Genomic DNA, 16,814 nt, shown 5'->3' on the forward strand with positions numbered 1-16,814 from the left:
AAGATTCATGCGAATGTGGTATGATGAAGAATAAAATATAGGGGTACAAAAACTAAGGACCAGTCTACTGATTGTGAGTGTATGTAGTTGATAAAATGAAGCCATACAATGAGCACAAGTAAAAGAAAAAGAAAAAGTAAAGTAAGAATTTAAAATCCGTAATAATATATGGCAAAAATTTGTGTGAGACAGTCTCACGGGTCATATTTGTTAGACGGATCTCTTATTTGGGTCATCCATGAAAAAGTATTACTTTCTATGCTAAGAGTATTACTTTTTATTGTAAATATGGGTAGGGTTGACCCGTCTCACAGATTAAGATCCGTAAGACGGTCTCACATGAGACCAACTCATAATATATATATATATATATATATATATATATATATATATATATATATATATATGTGTGTGTGTGTGTGTGTGTGTGTGTGTGTGTGTGTAATATATAAATTATAGCTATAAAAAGATTAAGAGAGAAAGCACGTTCAATTGTGTCGATTGGACTTTTTGTGAAACAAATCTCCTATTTGAGTCGCTCATAAAAAAAATTTCTTTTTATACAAAAATATTTGTTATTATTGTCAATATGGACAGAGTCAACTCATCTCACGGATAAATATCTATGAGACCGTCTCACACGATACCTAATAATAAACAAGTCACTTGATCGTTAAAAGAAAATAATAAATTCCTCCAAATTAATTAATTGAACTAAGAAAAAAAGAGATATCTTATCTTGCATGATATTTTTACCAATATTCGATCCATATATCCCAAGAACAAATGGAGTCAAGTGTAGATTGAATCCGAACTTCAAAAATCCAATCTTCTTGTAATCTAGAAAGCATATATTAAAAGTTCTGGCACAAAATTGTTTTCAATAACCGATGTTTTCAACAAGAATATCATATCATCGTATACCATGGACCATGAAAAAAGGAGAAACATATTATTTCACTAAAGACACTCAAATAATTTATATTTTTTTTCTGGGCATATGATGCCTGATAAAACAATGGTGAAATGAAATTTTCTTTTAAGATATTCTATAATATATATTATAGTTTTTGTAGGACTGAACACTTATCGTTTTACAAAAAATTTTACCTTATGGTAACAGAGAAAGTCTAAACAACATGTTTCGGTTTGTTTTGGTACATGATTTGCACCCCCGCTGGCGCAAAAAAAAATATCTTGACCAATCATTCTTTCATTTTCATAAAGTGTAACACAATATAAGTTCATCTATACCATTTTATTTTTCCTACGTCGAACAAATTTATCATTCCTCGATTTCCATTCACAAACACAGAAAGCTCATTAGCACACACAACCCAACATAATTAACACCCTTCATCCTTTATGCGAACACTTACAAGCAAATCTTCTACTTCGATTGGGTCCAGTTTTCCAGTGGTGCGAGTAGATATTTTCCCCATAGGCATGCATCTTTGTCCTACTAGAAACTCATCTCGGTAATTTATAAATATAATAGGAAAATAACCAAGATTATCGTATAAGTTTACATATTTTGGTTTTGGTAATAAGCAGCAAAAATTTGGTTTTAGTACATAAATTTTTTTCCTTGTACATTTAGTTCTTATATTGATAGGAGTCTTGACGTAGTGTTGGACATATAAAAAGTGGAGTGGGTCTCATGTGAGACCGTCTCACGGATATTAATCTGTGAGACGGGTCAACCCTACTCATATTCACAATAAAAAGTAATACTCTTAGCATAAAAAATAATATTTTTTCATAGATGACCCAAATAAGAGATCAGTCTCACCTCGTGAGACCGTTTCACACAGGTTTTTGCTTAATCAGTGTTCATCAGGTTATCGAACTTCATGTAAGCATAATCTTGTACCACATCAATACTCTAAAAAAAGACAAAGTGTACAAAAATCAATTTAATGCTATAAGACCAAATTTTGATGATAAATAATATTCAATGCGTACAATTAGTTATTTATTCCTAGAGATGGTGACTCATGAATAAGAATATGTGCAAATCAACCATAATTAGAGAACCAAAAGTCTGTATAAGCCAACTTACACCATAAATTTTAAAATTTTATTGTTCCCTTATTTACTTCCCTACGATTTTATTGCTCCAAAAGGTGAAGTCGCTCACCTTAAGCGCCCCTCACCCCCGACCCGACAAGAATGTGAGAAGAAGTAAATCATGGTGACTCAGCCAACTAGCAGCAGCTAGACATTATGCTACGCCGCGCACAAGGAGCTCCCCATCATTGGAGGGAATTTAACTCTCACACTGCCGCTTGCGAGACTCGATTCCTGGTCATTGCTCCAAATTTCACTGCTGCTAACCAACTGAGCTAAGCTCATGCAGGGCCCCTACGATTTTATTGAATATATAGGATATAGCTAGGATTTCTCCTTGTAGAAACAATCCAAACTACAAGAAACTCGAACGAAAATCTCTCTCGGTATACTCAGGAGATTGGCAAAAACTTGTGTGAGACGGTCTCACGGGTCATATTTTGTGAGACATATGTCTTATTTGGGACATTCAAGAAAAATTATTATTTTTTATGCTAAAAGTATTACTTTTTATTGTGAATATCGGTAGGTTGACCCGTCTCACAGATAAATATTCGTGAGACCGTCTCATAAGAGACTTATTCCCGGAGATTCTTCAGTATTTTAATGTCTTTCGTCCCCGTTTACTCAATTTTGGTTCTTAACGAGACAAATCTCTCAAAATTCTCCATATTTTACAAGTTTATAAAGGTCAAATATATATACAAGGAAAACATAGAATTTGAAAATTTTAGGATGACGTCAACACTAAGACAGCTTATAAATATGCAATAATTCCCAACTCTTTCACACATCCAAACTTCTCAAGTTTTACTTCATTCTCAACCAACTCAGAAGGGAGTCTAGCTTCCCTCTTTTTTACTAACAGTTCCATCTTCATTCCCCTGATCTCGCTCTCCAGTATTCTTGATTTATCGATGGCATCAACCTCGATGACCCGTCCCTCAGGCAGCTCTTGGACTGCCAAAGAGAACAAGGCCTTCGAGAAGGCGTTGGCCGTGTTCGACAAGGACACACCAGATCGTTGGGCGAACGTGGCGAAGACCGTCGGAGGGCGAACCCCAGATGAAGTGAAGAGGCATTACGAAATCCTTGTGGAAGATGTCAAGTATATTGAGAGTGGTAGAGTGCCTTTTCCTAACTACAGGACCACCAACGGGGAAACACAAAGGTAATTGGATTACATATGATTTCTCCGCTCAAAACATTTTGACATCCTCGGTATTTAAGGCAAAAACTTGTGTAAGACGATCTCACGAATCGTATTTGTGAGACGGATCTATTATTTGGGTCATCCATGATAAAGTATTACGTTTTATGCTAAGAGTATTATAGTTATTTCCTTATTTCAAAAGAGTAAGCACCAAACTAATCAAAAATATCAAGAACAAAGATATGTTATTTTTATTGTGAATATGTGTATGATTGACATGTCTCACATATTTAGATCTGTGAGACGGTCTCACATGAGACTCACTCAATATTTAAAAGTCATATTTACGATTTTGATAAATTTCATCGTATTCATTACATGAGTGTTACTTCATAGGTGAACACATATGTAAGCACAGTTGGTGCAGAACTTATCAAAACATATATATATATATATATATATATATATATATATATATATATATATATATATATATATATATATATATATATCATGCTCGCATTTGTGACCACCAATGAGTTGATACTCACCTGTTAAATGTGATGAATCATATAATAATTATAAATCTAATAGATGAGTGTCATCTTGTTAGTGTGCAGGCACAAAGATGAGCACGATTGATAGACATAATAGCAAAACTATATATATAATTCATATCAAAATAATACGCCTAAATTATCAATAATGCAAAATATAAAATTACTATAATTCATTTCGAAAATTCTCAATTGAAATTATCATATTTTTTATGGATAATTAATTACAAATATATTCTTGTGCAGGACGATGAGGATCGTGAACATGCGGTGAATCGCGAAACTAAGCAATATCGAAGATTCCTCTTTGATTCAATTAAGGAGTCTATTAAGTATTAATTAAATTATATATTTTATCTATATTGTACAGAAGAATCATAAATTATAAAAATGACGATTCTTCCATAATTATATTTATTTTATCCAAAGTCTATCAATTTATTCCCGTTCTGTAATATTTTATACTCCATAAATAAAACATTTCTGACATGTATTACGTTAGAATTTGTTTGATTTTCATTTTCGATCATGCTAGCTGTCAATTTATGATATTAGTATACTAATTTATACTTTTTTATTTCAGTCCTTATTAATCAGAGTGTTGATTTGACATCAACGTGTCGATCAACGTTGCTGACTTATCCGATGTTATATGACAACTCTGATGAAAAATTATTAAAATTGAAAAAACTGCCAAAGTAGAGGGTCCTCACATCATAAAAAAATTGAAAGTGTAAAAGTTACGGTACCAAAAATATAATTTCCACATCAAACTATTTTTGTAATATCATTTAATACTTTTCGTTTGTGTATTTAATAAAATATGAAGTTTGTATTCATCGTAAAACATGAGGTATAAACAATATATAAATTACTTCACTTTTTAAAAATCTCAAGTCTTATAATTATTGAACCATAGAGGACCCTTAATTATTAGTTTCTGAAAGCTCATTAATTTGCATTTGTTTCCCAAGATAAATTTGATATTGTTTACACGTTTTTTTTTTGTCGCGAAATCTTTGAGTCGTTAACACTCAAAAGAGCAGGTCTCTTGTGAGACGGTTTCACAAATCTTTATCTGTAGGACGGGCAACCCTAACGATATTCATAATAAAAAATAATATTCTAGCATAAAAAATAATATTTTTTCATGGATGACTTAAATAAGATATTCGTCTCACAAAATACGACTCATGAAACCGTCTCACACAAGTTTTTGTCCACTCAAAATTGGTCAATGTAGAGAATCCCGCATATTAATAAAATCCCCGATTTCATCCGGAATTCTCTTATTTGACCGGTTGCTGATTTGAGTGTTACATGGTTTACGTTGGGCACTTTCCGCGCCTCTAATGCTTTGTTTTTACGCGAGTGACGATCCAAAAATTTCATCTTTGGATTCATCAAGCGACAGCTGCACGCCCGGACTCGACTATCAACATTTTCTTGAATATTCCTAATTCAGGGTATTGCTTTTTGTTCGGAAGTGCAATTCAAAACTTTTAAACCGTATATGGAGCTATCTATGTCTTGTTCACTCTCCGAACAAGGGATTATTGCTTCAAAGCAATCTTCCCGGTGATTGCGTCAGCTTACAACTTTTTCTTATAATCCAACATATGACATGATATTATTACCAATTGTAATATCGAGTGATAAAATCAGATATTTTGAATCATGTAACAGTTCGGATATCATGCTTTGATTATTGTTTCAATTGGACAATTATTGCTCCCTTTTTAAAAAAATATATATATTATTTGAAAAATAATTAGGATCTACTTGACTACTTCCACTTGTTTTGAGTACTCCAAATCATTAGTTGAACGTCAAAAGGATTTTCCGGTAAAATAATCAATAGTTTTATTATTATTTTATCTTTTTAAACAAAAGTCCATTCTTATATTAAATTTTAATAAAAATAAAGTATTTAAGATAAGTTTTGTCTAATAGTTTTTATCATAAATATGTAAAAATAATTATATTTCCCGAAACTCATTGAAACAAAACCGTTGTATCCTTTAATTTGAATAATATCTCATCTTCTTTTTTCGCTAAGGCACACGCAAAATATATCGTTTTTGAATCTATTTGCGACGGTTTTAATAAACTGTGATTATAAACCAAACTACGCTTTTATTAATCGGTGATCATACAATTTACACCAATTTTCGAGTTAGAAATTGATACATACTTTGCTTAATATTGCTTTTAATTAATTAGGAAGATGCATACAAAAAATATATTTGAAGGAAGATTAAAACATAGATTCTTAAGTGAAATTCGAAATTATTCGATATATTAAAACAAAACAGAACAAAACAAAAGGTGTTTTGAAGTCATCGATAGGCTCCTCTAATATGAGCAAACAGTTGATGTTTCTTGAAATACACTTCCATCTTCCGATCTTTTGGATTCCTGTCCATTAACCGACAAATATATATTATCAGAATGAAGAGTAGGTCTTTTGTGAGACGGTCTCACGAATCTTTATCTCTGAGACGTGTCAACCCTACCGATATTCATAATAAAAAGTAATATTCTAAACATAAAAAGTAATATTCTTTCATAGATGACCCAAATAAGAGATATGTCTCACAAAATATGACCTGTGAGATCAGTCTCACACAAGTTTTTGCCCAAAATTAAAGCAATAGTCATACATATATAATTTGAGTTAGATAAATTTGACACCATATAATATTTTTTTGTTTTTAATTTTTCTTGAATTTTTTTTAAAAAATTACGATCTTCTTATTTGAAAAAAAAAAAACACAGTTTAAAGACGAGACGATATTTGTAACTGAAGAGGCCATCTAAGCACATAGTCCTACCTGTAAAAAAAATATTTTAAAATGATATTTAAGAGATTTTTTTAAAATTAAAATTTACGTAATCTACCAATTTTTTTCTTAATCCTCATTTGTTTTTTTAATTTAAAAAAATTTTGTTCAAACGATTGCATTAAAGTTTTTAAAAAAATCAAAACATGCATGCATGTCTCAAAAAAATATGAAAGATTCTGGAATATTTATCATTTAGTAGAGCAAACTGAGAAAATATAATATATAATTAAAGAATTTTTCAACTTACATATTAATCCATAATTATGTACTTCATCATTATATATAATATATTAAATGTAGAGGAATATTATATATATTGACTCGATTTTGTGGGATATTTTGATAATAGAGACATTATTGGATATTCCCTTGCATGCAACAGTGAACCCTAAAACTCCAAAAAAAAAAAAAAAAAAGAATGATGGACCAGAAAATAAAGTCAATAAATAATATCGAAACATAAAGAGAATCCATCAAAAAAAATAAAGCTAAAAAAAATATATCAACAATAATAATACGAACCTTTTTAATATTTTTTCATCTGTAACTAGGAAACGGGACGTAGCCGGACTCGATTCGCCGGAGATCCTCCATCAGAATCTCGAAATGCCTTTTCACCTCGTCGGCCGACTTGCCGCCGCCCATGGCCCGAGCTATGTTCTGCCAGCGGTCGGGGGTGTCCTTGTCGAAGCGAGCCAATGCCTTCTCGAATAGTTTGTTTTCTTGGGGCGTCCACCGGGTTGAACTCAGTGAACTTGAAGCCATGATATCCAAGAGAATAAAACTGATCGATATGCGTCTTGAATTGGGATGATCGTAAAAATGTTTGCATGGGGTGCCTTTTATTTACTGTGGAAGGAGAGGGCCGGGAATCTCTCTACAATATTGGCTAAAAGTAATTGGAATGAGTGACTCGTCTGCACTACAGCCACAAGCTGAGAATGTGGACAAAGAGAGTACTTAATTGCAAGAGACCTTAGCTAGCAAATTAATTAACTTAGTGGATCGAATGATTTTGTTACATTTTGAAGAGGGCAAAAACTTGTACGAGACAGTCTCACGGGTCATATTTTGTGAGACGAATCTCTTATTTGGATCATCCATGAAAAAATATTATTTTTTACGCTAAGAGTATTACTTTTTATTGTGAATATCGGTAGGGTTGACCCGTCTCGCAGATAATGATTCATGAGACCCGTCTCACAATAGACTTACTTTTTGAAGAGAACATATATTTTGTTTTCAAGGAAAAATAAATTTTTTTCCATATAACTCGCATGCTTTTCAATTTTGATAAATTTATTTTTTTGTCAATTCACGATCTTAGTCCAGAAATTGAATTTTTTGGTTCATTCAATTGTTCAATTTCGGTTTTTGGTCAATTAAGTTTTCAAAATTTTTTTTGGTATATATATTAACTTTTATTTTCGACTATTCTGATTTAATATATTGCCGACGTGATATATGACAAGTTAGGAATTTTCAATATCACGTCAACATTTTTCAATGTCATATCAATATTTTCGTGTCACAACAGTATGTTATAATGTCACAGAATAACCAAAAATTAAAAGTTAGTGTACAAAAACCAAAATTTTAAAACTTATTTGATGAAATCATAAAAGTTAATGCACAAATAAAAAATTATTTTCCATTTTATTATCCATACTATCTTTTAAATTTTAAGTGGTCCAATTAAATCAGTGATAAAGCTTCATATAGTTGATAAAGATCAAATTAAATAGTGAACAAAGTTGGTCCAAATTCATATGGCTTTCAAAGTCTCTTCTTGTCTACACAAACTAACATATATATATATGTTTATGAGGTTCATGTAATTCTTGTAGTCAAATTAAATGACATAGTGATTTTCTTTTCTTTTCTTTTTTTCTTTCCATCTTTCATTTTTTCCATTAGTTTTCGTTTCTTTGTTTGTTTTTTTTTTAATGAACATCAAACTTTAAATAAATTTAATTATGGACATTAACTATTTACATATTTTTTGGGTCAAAACTTTTTAAATTTGTAATTTAAAACAGATTTTTAAGAAATTATTGATTTTCTGAAACATCTGTTGTTATTTTTTTCCGAGCAGGATTTCGGATGCAATTTACCCTCAGTTCAATTATTTTAAATCATATAACAAGTTGAGCATGATGTTTCAATTGCTCTCCCAACTCCTAATTATACAATCAGTTTTCACCCCCAATTTTTTTTCAAAAAAAAAATATTTTAGAAAACATATGGATTACTTCTACTTGTTTTGTGTACTTCAAATTGTTAGTTGAATGTCGAAAGGATTCTCCTAATATAGAAGGTCTCCTGTACAATGATCAAACAGGTCATATCCGTCAGACGGATCGACTCGATCGATATTTTTCACTCAAATCTATATATATTACATAATATACTTTTGACATAAAAACTAATATTTTTCATTAAAAGTAACATATATTACAAAATATTTCTTCATGACATCATTAACAAAAAAATGATAATTTACAGTAAAAAATAAAAATTTAGACATAACAAGTAATATTTTTCACGAATCCGGTCATATAAAAACCCGCTATCGATATTTTATTTCTAAAATATAAATGGCTTCGGTGAAATTTAAGGTTGTCAATCCAGTCTTTATATGTAATAACAGGAATCACTTGATAATATATATGATGATAATGTTTCTTTTTCAAAGAATCAAGCCCGAAGATTTTTGAATCGCTTGATAGCTTATAATTGGGTAATAACTCGAGATTCGGACCTTTTGGAATCCGACCCGCAAGAGGGTCCACCATCTCGTATTTGGATTTGGTACCTCCCAATTTTGGGTCATTTAAAAGAACAAATTCGTCGGATTATTCGAATTAATTAATGTGAACAAAATGGGGGAAAAACGAATGTCGCACGTTTGATAATAAGTCGATATACGTAAGAGTTTTCCAAGCCATGCAAAGGGAATCCTCTTCCCAATCATTGGCTTTAGGGTTTTATCCCATTTTATAATGACATTCAACTTAAATTTAAAAATACAGATTCAATGTGGTTTTATGGATGTTGAAGCTGTACCCATGGTTCTTTGATTTTTTTATTTTATTTTTATTTTTTACGTTTATAAGGACTTCTATTTTAGTGATTTTTTTTTTGTCTGAGTGCTGATATGATAGGATATATAAGCAATGTTAGATACCGTATCAGAAATAGTTGACGCTACATCAACAATGTTCAGCGTCATATCGGTTTTTCTGTGCAAAAAAAAAAAAGCTTAAAATTGAAAAAAAGTCAAGGTATTGTATTAGGACAAAAATTTGATTAACTAAAGGTTTGAGAATAGGTCTTTTGTGAGACGGTCTCACGAATCTTTATCTGTGAGACGGGTCAACCCTGTCGATATTCACAATAAAAAAATAATATTTTTCATAGATGACTCAAATAAAATATCTGTCTCATAAAATATGACATGTGAGGCCGTCTCACACAAGTTTTTGTCAAAGTTTGAAACCCCATTTAGACCAACTTATAGAATTTTCCCAATATTGACTGATTTTTGTCTCCAAAACACAATCAATTATATTTCCCAAAATATCACATCCCATAATACCTTGATATTATTATTTACAATATTAAGCAAAATAAAACTTAAACATAAAATAAAAAGATTAATTGGCTCGAATTATGTTTCTAATCGACGGAATATTAATTTCTCCAACTCTTTTCAAGTAAAAAAAGATGGCCTATTTTCCTTTTATCCGTACCATTTATGGTAATGTCGTTTTTAATCTCTAGGCCCAACTTACCTGAGGAAGGTCGGCCCACATATTATTTAGGTGTTTTACTAGCCCATTTTGTCAGCCCAATAACAAAGTAGATTGGTCATGAAATTTAAAAAAAAAAAATTGTAATAATCCATTTAATTCCAATACCACCTTCTTGATTGTATGATTCTCTTCAAAGCAAATGATTGTAAAAAAATGGAGTGTAAATAACAATATTCTCTTGTTTAATTTTTATTTTGGATAGCTAATTAGTCATAATTGAGTATATTGGTGTGCTAACTTTGTTTCTTTTACAATTTTTATTTTCGATTATTTTCGGAATATCAACTTAACATCAAATAATATCAACATGACACCAAATATTACTATTATTTCGCACATTGTATCAGTATTCCAAAAAAAAAAACTAAAGTTGCAAAATATATATACATCCATTTATATATATATATATATATATATATATATATATATATATATATATATATATATAATGGCAAAAACTTGTGTGAGACAGTCTCACGGGTCGTATTTTGTAAGACAGATCTCTTATTTGGATCATCAATGAAAAAATATTAATTTTTATGCTAAGAGTATTAATTTTATTGTAAATATCGTTAGGGTTAAATCGTCTCACAGATAAAGATTCGTAAGACTATCTCACAATAGACTTATATATATATATATATATATATATATATATATATATATATATATATATATATATATATATATATATATATATATATATAATTATATAATTATATAATTGTAATATAATATACTCCAGCTTGTGAAAGTTCCTCTAAGTTTCCGCCCGTAGGCTAAAGCATTCAAAATCGTGTGGACTTTTTGTATATGTAATATAATATATAGTAATGAAGCCGCGTGAAAATATATATATTTTTGGTTATGTTTGTCCATTTGTTATGTCAATTTATAACAATTTCGATGTTAAAAAATGACACGACACTCATATTTTAGATATACAATTTAAAGATATTTTATCATATTTAATATATCAATAAACAAAGATAAACACTCGTCGACGAGTGAACACAGTAAAAAAAATCTATACACACAAAGAGACGACTTGAGAATGAAACGAAGTCACCCAAATAAGACGAATAACCAATATGATCATGGGAGTTAAATTCTTTCCATTTTGTGAATCCATGTTCATGAACATGAAAGTCTGCTGCTGTTGTTTGATTTATCTGCTGGTGTTTACACACTATTTTATCGCTTCCACGGAGTACTGTATCGATGATCATGCGGATTACACGATCAAGGGTGATGTCTCGATAAACTGTGGGTCCAATGGCGTTTCCGCGGCCCGTAATGGCAGGAAATGGGTCGGAGATAAGCATCCGAAGTTAAGATCCTCGCTGCAGTTGAATGGCACATCGACCACCTCGAGTGTCTCAATTTCTGATGACGGCCAGATTCCTTATAAAACAGCAAGAATTTCCCGTTCAGCTTTCTCCTACACGTTTCTTCTCAATCCAGGTCAGAAGTTTATCCGCCTTCACTTCAATCCTACTGTATACAAAGGGTTCGAAACACGGACGGACTTGTTCGATGTTGTAGCCGGACCCTTCGTCTTACTTGGTAACTTCAGTGCTTCCCTGACGAGCGATGCGCTTGGTTCGAGTTACTTTACTAAGGAATATTGTTTAAATGTAGAAGAAAACCAACTACTGAACATTAGTTTCTCCCCTGCAACGAGTTGGTTGCGAGATGCTTATGCTTTCATTAATGGGATTGAGATCATCCCAGTGACTCCGGGGCATTCTCACTTTCATGGTGAGGATATTGGAGTACGAGTGATTGGGTATGAGTCTCAGTTGTTCTACATTGATAATGGAACTGCTTTAGAAATGGTTCACAGAGAAAAGGTTAGCTGGGATTCTGCCTCGCCGGATGACGATTTCAGCGACATATTTGGAACGGTTCCGAAAGAAAAGGCGAGAGTTATGAACTGGAAAATATCGGTAGATGTGGGATTCAGGTATTTGGTCAGGCTTCAATTCTCCAATCCAGGACTAAAGATGATTGAGAAAGGCAAACTGATTTTCAAAGTCCTCATCAATGAAATAGTTGCTTGCACGAATATTGACATATTCCAAGTAACGGACAGCATTCTCTTGCTCAAGCATAACCACAGGGACTTTATAGTTACAACCAGAGGGCGAAAAGAAGATGGTAGGCGTGATATCTCCCTTCAATCATATTATGAATTAATAGATGGGAATGGACCCTTTACGGGTTTTGAAATATTCAAACTGAGCAACCTTGACAATAGTTTTGGTTGCCCAAATTCCTTGCCTTCTAAAGGGGACTCACCATCCTGGACTTTCCAATCTTTGCTGTCCATTGTCGTGAATAGAAATGTCATTCAGACTGTTGTGATAGCTTTATCTTTTCTGGCAAACGTCAACCTTCCTGAGCTGAGAAGAATTTTGGAATCTAACAATACAGAGGAGAAAAACAAGCCATCAGATATAGCCGGACGATTCTGTCGTTCTTTTTCACTAAACGAGATACAGTTGGGTACCAGCAATTTCAGCGATGCACTTGTAATTGGAAAGGGTGGATATGGAAAAGTTTACAAATGTCTAATCGACTGGTGGGAGAGAAACTGTGGCCATAAAGCGATTAAAATTAAACTCTAAGCAAGGGGCACCTGAGTTTCTTGCAGAGGTCGAAACACTTTCTGAGCTTCGACATGTTAATCTGGTCTCTTTGATTGGCTACTGCAATGATCATGGGGAAATGATTCTAGTTTACAGCTATATGCCCAATGGAACTTTGGCAGACCATCTCTACAAGCTTGAAAGAAATGGTAATGATTGTTCTTCTCTCACCTGGAAGCAACGTCTTGACATATGCATTGGAGCTGGTCGAGGACTAGATTATCTTCACACAGGACACGCAGTCATACATCGTGATGTCAAGGTTTCAAACATTTTGCTGGCTGAAAATTTCACGGCTAAGATTTCAGATCTGGGTTTGGTCAAACATGAAAACAAAAGCGATGCAAAGAGCCCTGCTAGCACAAAAGTTAAGGGCACATTTGGATATCTTGACCCGAGTTACTTAAGCACGGGTAAGCTTACAAGGAAAAGTGACGTATATGCCTTTGGTGTAGTGTTACTGGAAGTATTGTGTGGGAGACCGGCATTAGACCAAAGAGTTTTAATGGATGAGCATATTCTAACAAAGTGGGCTCGAGACAAAATCAGTAAAGGAGAAGTTGATCTTATACTAGCTTCAAGTTTGAAAGGGGAAATTTTACCAGATAGCTTGAAAACATTTGTACAGGTTGTTGAAAGATGCTTGGATGATGAGCCAAAGAAGCGGCCAACAATAGCTCAAGTTGTGGTGCAACTAGAGTTAGCACTTGAGCAGCAGGAGACCCCGAGATCTTTGACACCAAATGAGATAACAAGTGTTGCTCCTCATCATGATGAAGCCAACATTTTAGTCAGTGGGCAACGAACATCGTCCTCCTCTAATGGGCAAACTATAACCTCTCATCCTAGAGAACAATCTCGGAACAATGATAGAGCCAATGTATTAGTACATGGGTCACTATCATTGACTTCCCCTAGTGATCAAACTATTAGTCCTCATTCAAGAAAACAAACTAGCCGCAATAGCAAAGCAATTGTACTTTCCAGTAGGCAACTAGCATCGTCCTCCACTGGTGAGCGAACTATGACCTCTCGTGGAAGAGTACGAACTGGCCACAGTGATGAAGCGAATGTTTTCCGCAGTTTGCAACTAACATTGTCCTCCCCTGGTACAGTATCCTCACCTCCTCCTAGAGCACGATCTAGCAGTAACATGGATACTGGTTACCCTTCATCTGAAGGAAACCAGAGGAACACCCCAGCATATAGGCCATCATTCCGGCGGTCGTGGAAGGCATTTGTGAACAGATTTAAGTCCCCCAAGAAAAAGAAATTGCCAATACCAGGTATACTTTGATACGAAGCAGTAAATTTAGAAAAGAATAAAAAATGCTCATGATTTATTTCTTGTTTTGCTAACATTCTGATAAACAAAAGCTTTTATTCTTAATGTGTAAAATATTTGAGAATCGTTTTAAAGGAAGTCAAGGTTGAGCCAGACTCAATGGATCAGCCAAACTATAATAAAAAATGTCACTGGTGAATGTGCTCGTACTAAATAGATTTACTTAATGAAAGCCGGAGCCGGATTGCACATGTTTGATTGGAACACCCTCGCATCTGCAACCAATCAGTTCGCCCAATCACATAAGGTTGGACAAGGTGGATTCGGTCCAGTTTACAAGGTGAATTTTTCTAGTCAGACCATCTAATTTTTTGTTGCTCCATTTTGCGAGATAGATTGGTGAAGTAAAATTTTTGAATATTTCTACTGAGCTTCATAGTTATTGCCATGTGTAGGCTGTACTGCCTTCAGGAGAGACGGTCGCAGTTAAAAGGCTTTCAACACATTCTGCAATGGGACACACTGAATTCGAAAATGAGATTCGTTTACTTCATAATCTCAATCACCGTAACATCATTAAACTACTTGGATATTGCCATGATGGTGAAGAAAGGATTCTGGTATACGAGTTCATGGAAAATGGCGGGCTGGGTGATTTTATTTTTGGTCGGTGATCTCATGTTCTGTTTTCCATTTCGTACTCTACTTTTGTATTTGAGAAACACTGATCCACTATGTTTTGAAATGATTTCTACACATACATAGATGAAGCACGACGAATCCAACTTCAGTGGAATCACAGGTTCAAGATTATCATGGGAATTGCTCGAGGACTTCGGTATCTTCATGAAGATTTAGGATCACAGATAATCCATAGAGATCCCAAGCCATCCAATATTTTGCTAGACAGCCAGATGAAACCTAAAATTTCTGACTTTGGACTGGCGAGATGTTTGGGAGAAGATCAATCACATTTGACAACGGCAATAGCCGGGACATAGTAATATAAATACTTTATCCAACACCCCCTCCCCTCCTTTCAATCATGGTTTACCGTTGTGGCCGTCGAATGTGGCCATTCAAGAATGGACTCAGCAGCTACCGAAAAAAGTTCTAGGTTGTAAAGAATAAAATGCTGTCACAGCGTGTTTTAAACAGAAATCGTCCGGCAACTACAAAGCAGATGACCGCTGCAGAATATATATTTTGAACTTTTTTCCAAAAGTTTTAAATAATGATTTTGTAAGAAAATCCAGGACGATCATCAGTAACATTCTGTGAAATATCTATGGAACAGGAACAGTAGCCTCTGCAACGACGGCCTCCTCGGTGAACCATGGTGTCAATATTAAATTTGGTTTGGAGTACAACCACATTTTTTTGTGATGTGTGTTATAAATGTGCAGTGGCTACATCGCCCCAGAATCCATGATGGATGGTAGATTTGCAACTACAACAGATGTCTACACCTTTGGAATTGCTGTCTTGGAGATTGTGAGTGGCAAGCGAAATGTTGATCTTCGTCGTGAAGATCAAGAGGACGCACCTTTGTTTGGCTTTGTAAGTATTAGATTAGTTAACAAAATAACATCAGTCAAATTGTTACTTTTTTAAAAAAAAAACTGACATTCTCAAGCGTATTTAGGATTAGCATGCAGGGGTTTAGTTAGGTATTGGTTATTTTACAACTTTTGGTTCAGATCATAGTCAAACTCAGGCTGCTTAAAACCAGTTTTTGATTAAGATATCTTACCACAAAAGCCTAGAAAATGGACATTTTTTGTCATGTTCTTTTCAGGGATGGAGGCCGTGGGAAGACGGCAAAATATTAAATTTGGCAGATAACTCGATTCAGTTCGATGTGGACGAAGCACTACGTTGCATCCAAGTTGGTATTCTATGTACACGAGAAGCACATGAACGACCAACCATGTCCGATGTGGTCGACATGTTGGAGGGAAAAAAATTCCTCACATGACCACAATGGTTGGCGTCGGCGTTTTTATTCGAATTTTCGATATATATGTTGAGTTGTAAATAATTTAGTTAGAAATGGGTTGTGCTTCTTTCATTGTAAGTTTGTGTTACCATGTTCAGGTAGGGAACATAACAAAAATGGTTATACAAATTGGTCTATTTTAGCGTTTGGTCTGATAATATGTTTGGTTTTAATCCTATTACTTGTCTCTTTTTTTGAAGTCTTCCATTTAATTTATCAATATAATTTTTAATATTTTTTTTAAAAAAAATATTGAATGAAAAGGCAAGGAAAATATGCTAAATGTCAAATTCTGATTCTTCGCCTCGACTTAAATCAAGATTGTGACATGGAATTAAGTCATAATATGTAACTTTATACATTTCCAACTCAAAAAGAGTGCCTATTTAATACTAGTAATTAAATACATTAAAAAAATACTAGTATGAATTCTTCATG

At 33.4% G+C, this 16,814-nt stretch overlaps 2 protein-coding genes and 1 pseudogene across 2 annotated transcripts; 2 read left to right on the forward strand and 1 right to left on the reverse strand.

Annotated features, from left to right (window-relative positions):
- Positions 1–2,859: 2,859 nt before the first annotated feature.
- On the forward strand, positions 2,860–4,283 carry LOC140808632 (transcription factor RADIALIS-like). Its single transcript, XM_073165758.1, has 2 exons — positions 2,860–3,241; positions 4,027–4,283. The coding sequence occupies exons 1-2, from the start codon at positions 2,988–2,990 to the stop codon at positions 4,052–4,054; spliced, it is 282 nt and encodes a 93-aa protein (XP_073021859.1). The 5' UTR covers positions 2,860–2,987; the 3' UTR covers positions 4,055–4,283.
- A 1,677-nt stretch (positions 4,284–5,960) lies between these two features.
- On the reverse strand, positions 5,961–7,485 carry LOC140808633 (protein RADIALIS-like 4). The gene is made up of 2 exons (XM_073165759.1): positions 7,149–7,485; positions 5,961–6,198 (listed from the first exon to the last, which is right to left on the reverse strand). Exon 1 carries the CDS (start codon positions 7,389–7,391, stop codon positions 7,164–7,166), a length of 228 nt encoding a protein of 75 aa, XP_073021860.1. The 5' UTR covers positions 7,392–7,485; the 3' UTR covers positions 5,961–6,198; positions 7,149–7,163.
- Positions 7,486–11,468: 3,983 nt separating this feature from the next.
- LOC140808630 (putative receptor-like protein kinase At5g39000) lies at positions 11,469–16,524 on the forward strand (annotated as a pseudogene).
- Positions 16,525–16,814: the final 290 nt, after the last annotated feature.

The sequence above is a fragment of the Primulina eburnea genome, chromosome 13 (assembly GCF_022965805.1).
Source record: "Primulina eburnea isolate SZY01 chromosome 13, ASM2296580v1, whole genome shotgun sequence".
Lineage (NCBI taxonomy): Eukaryota > Viridiplantae > Streptophyta > Magnoliopsida > Lamiales > Gesneriaceae > Primulina > Primulina eburnea.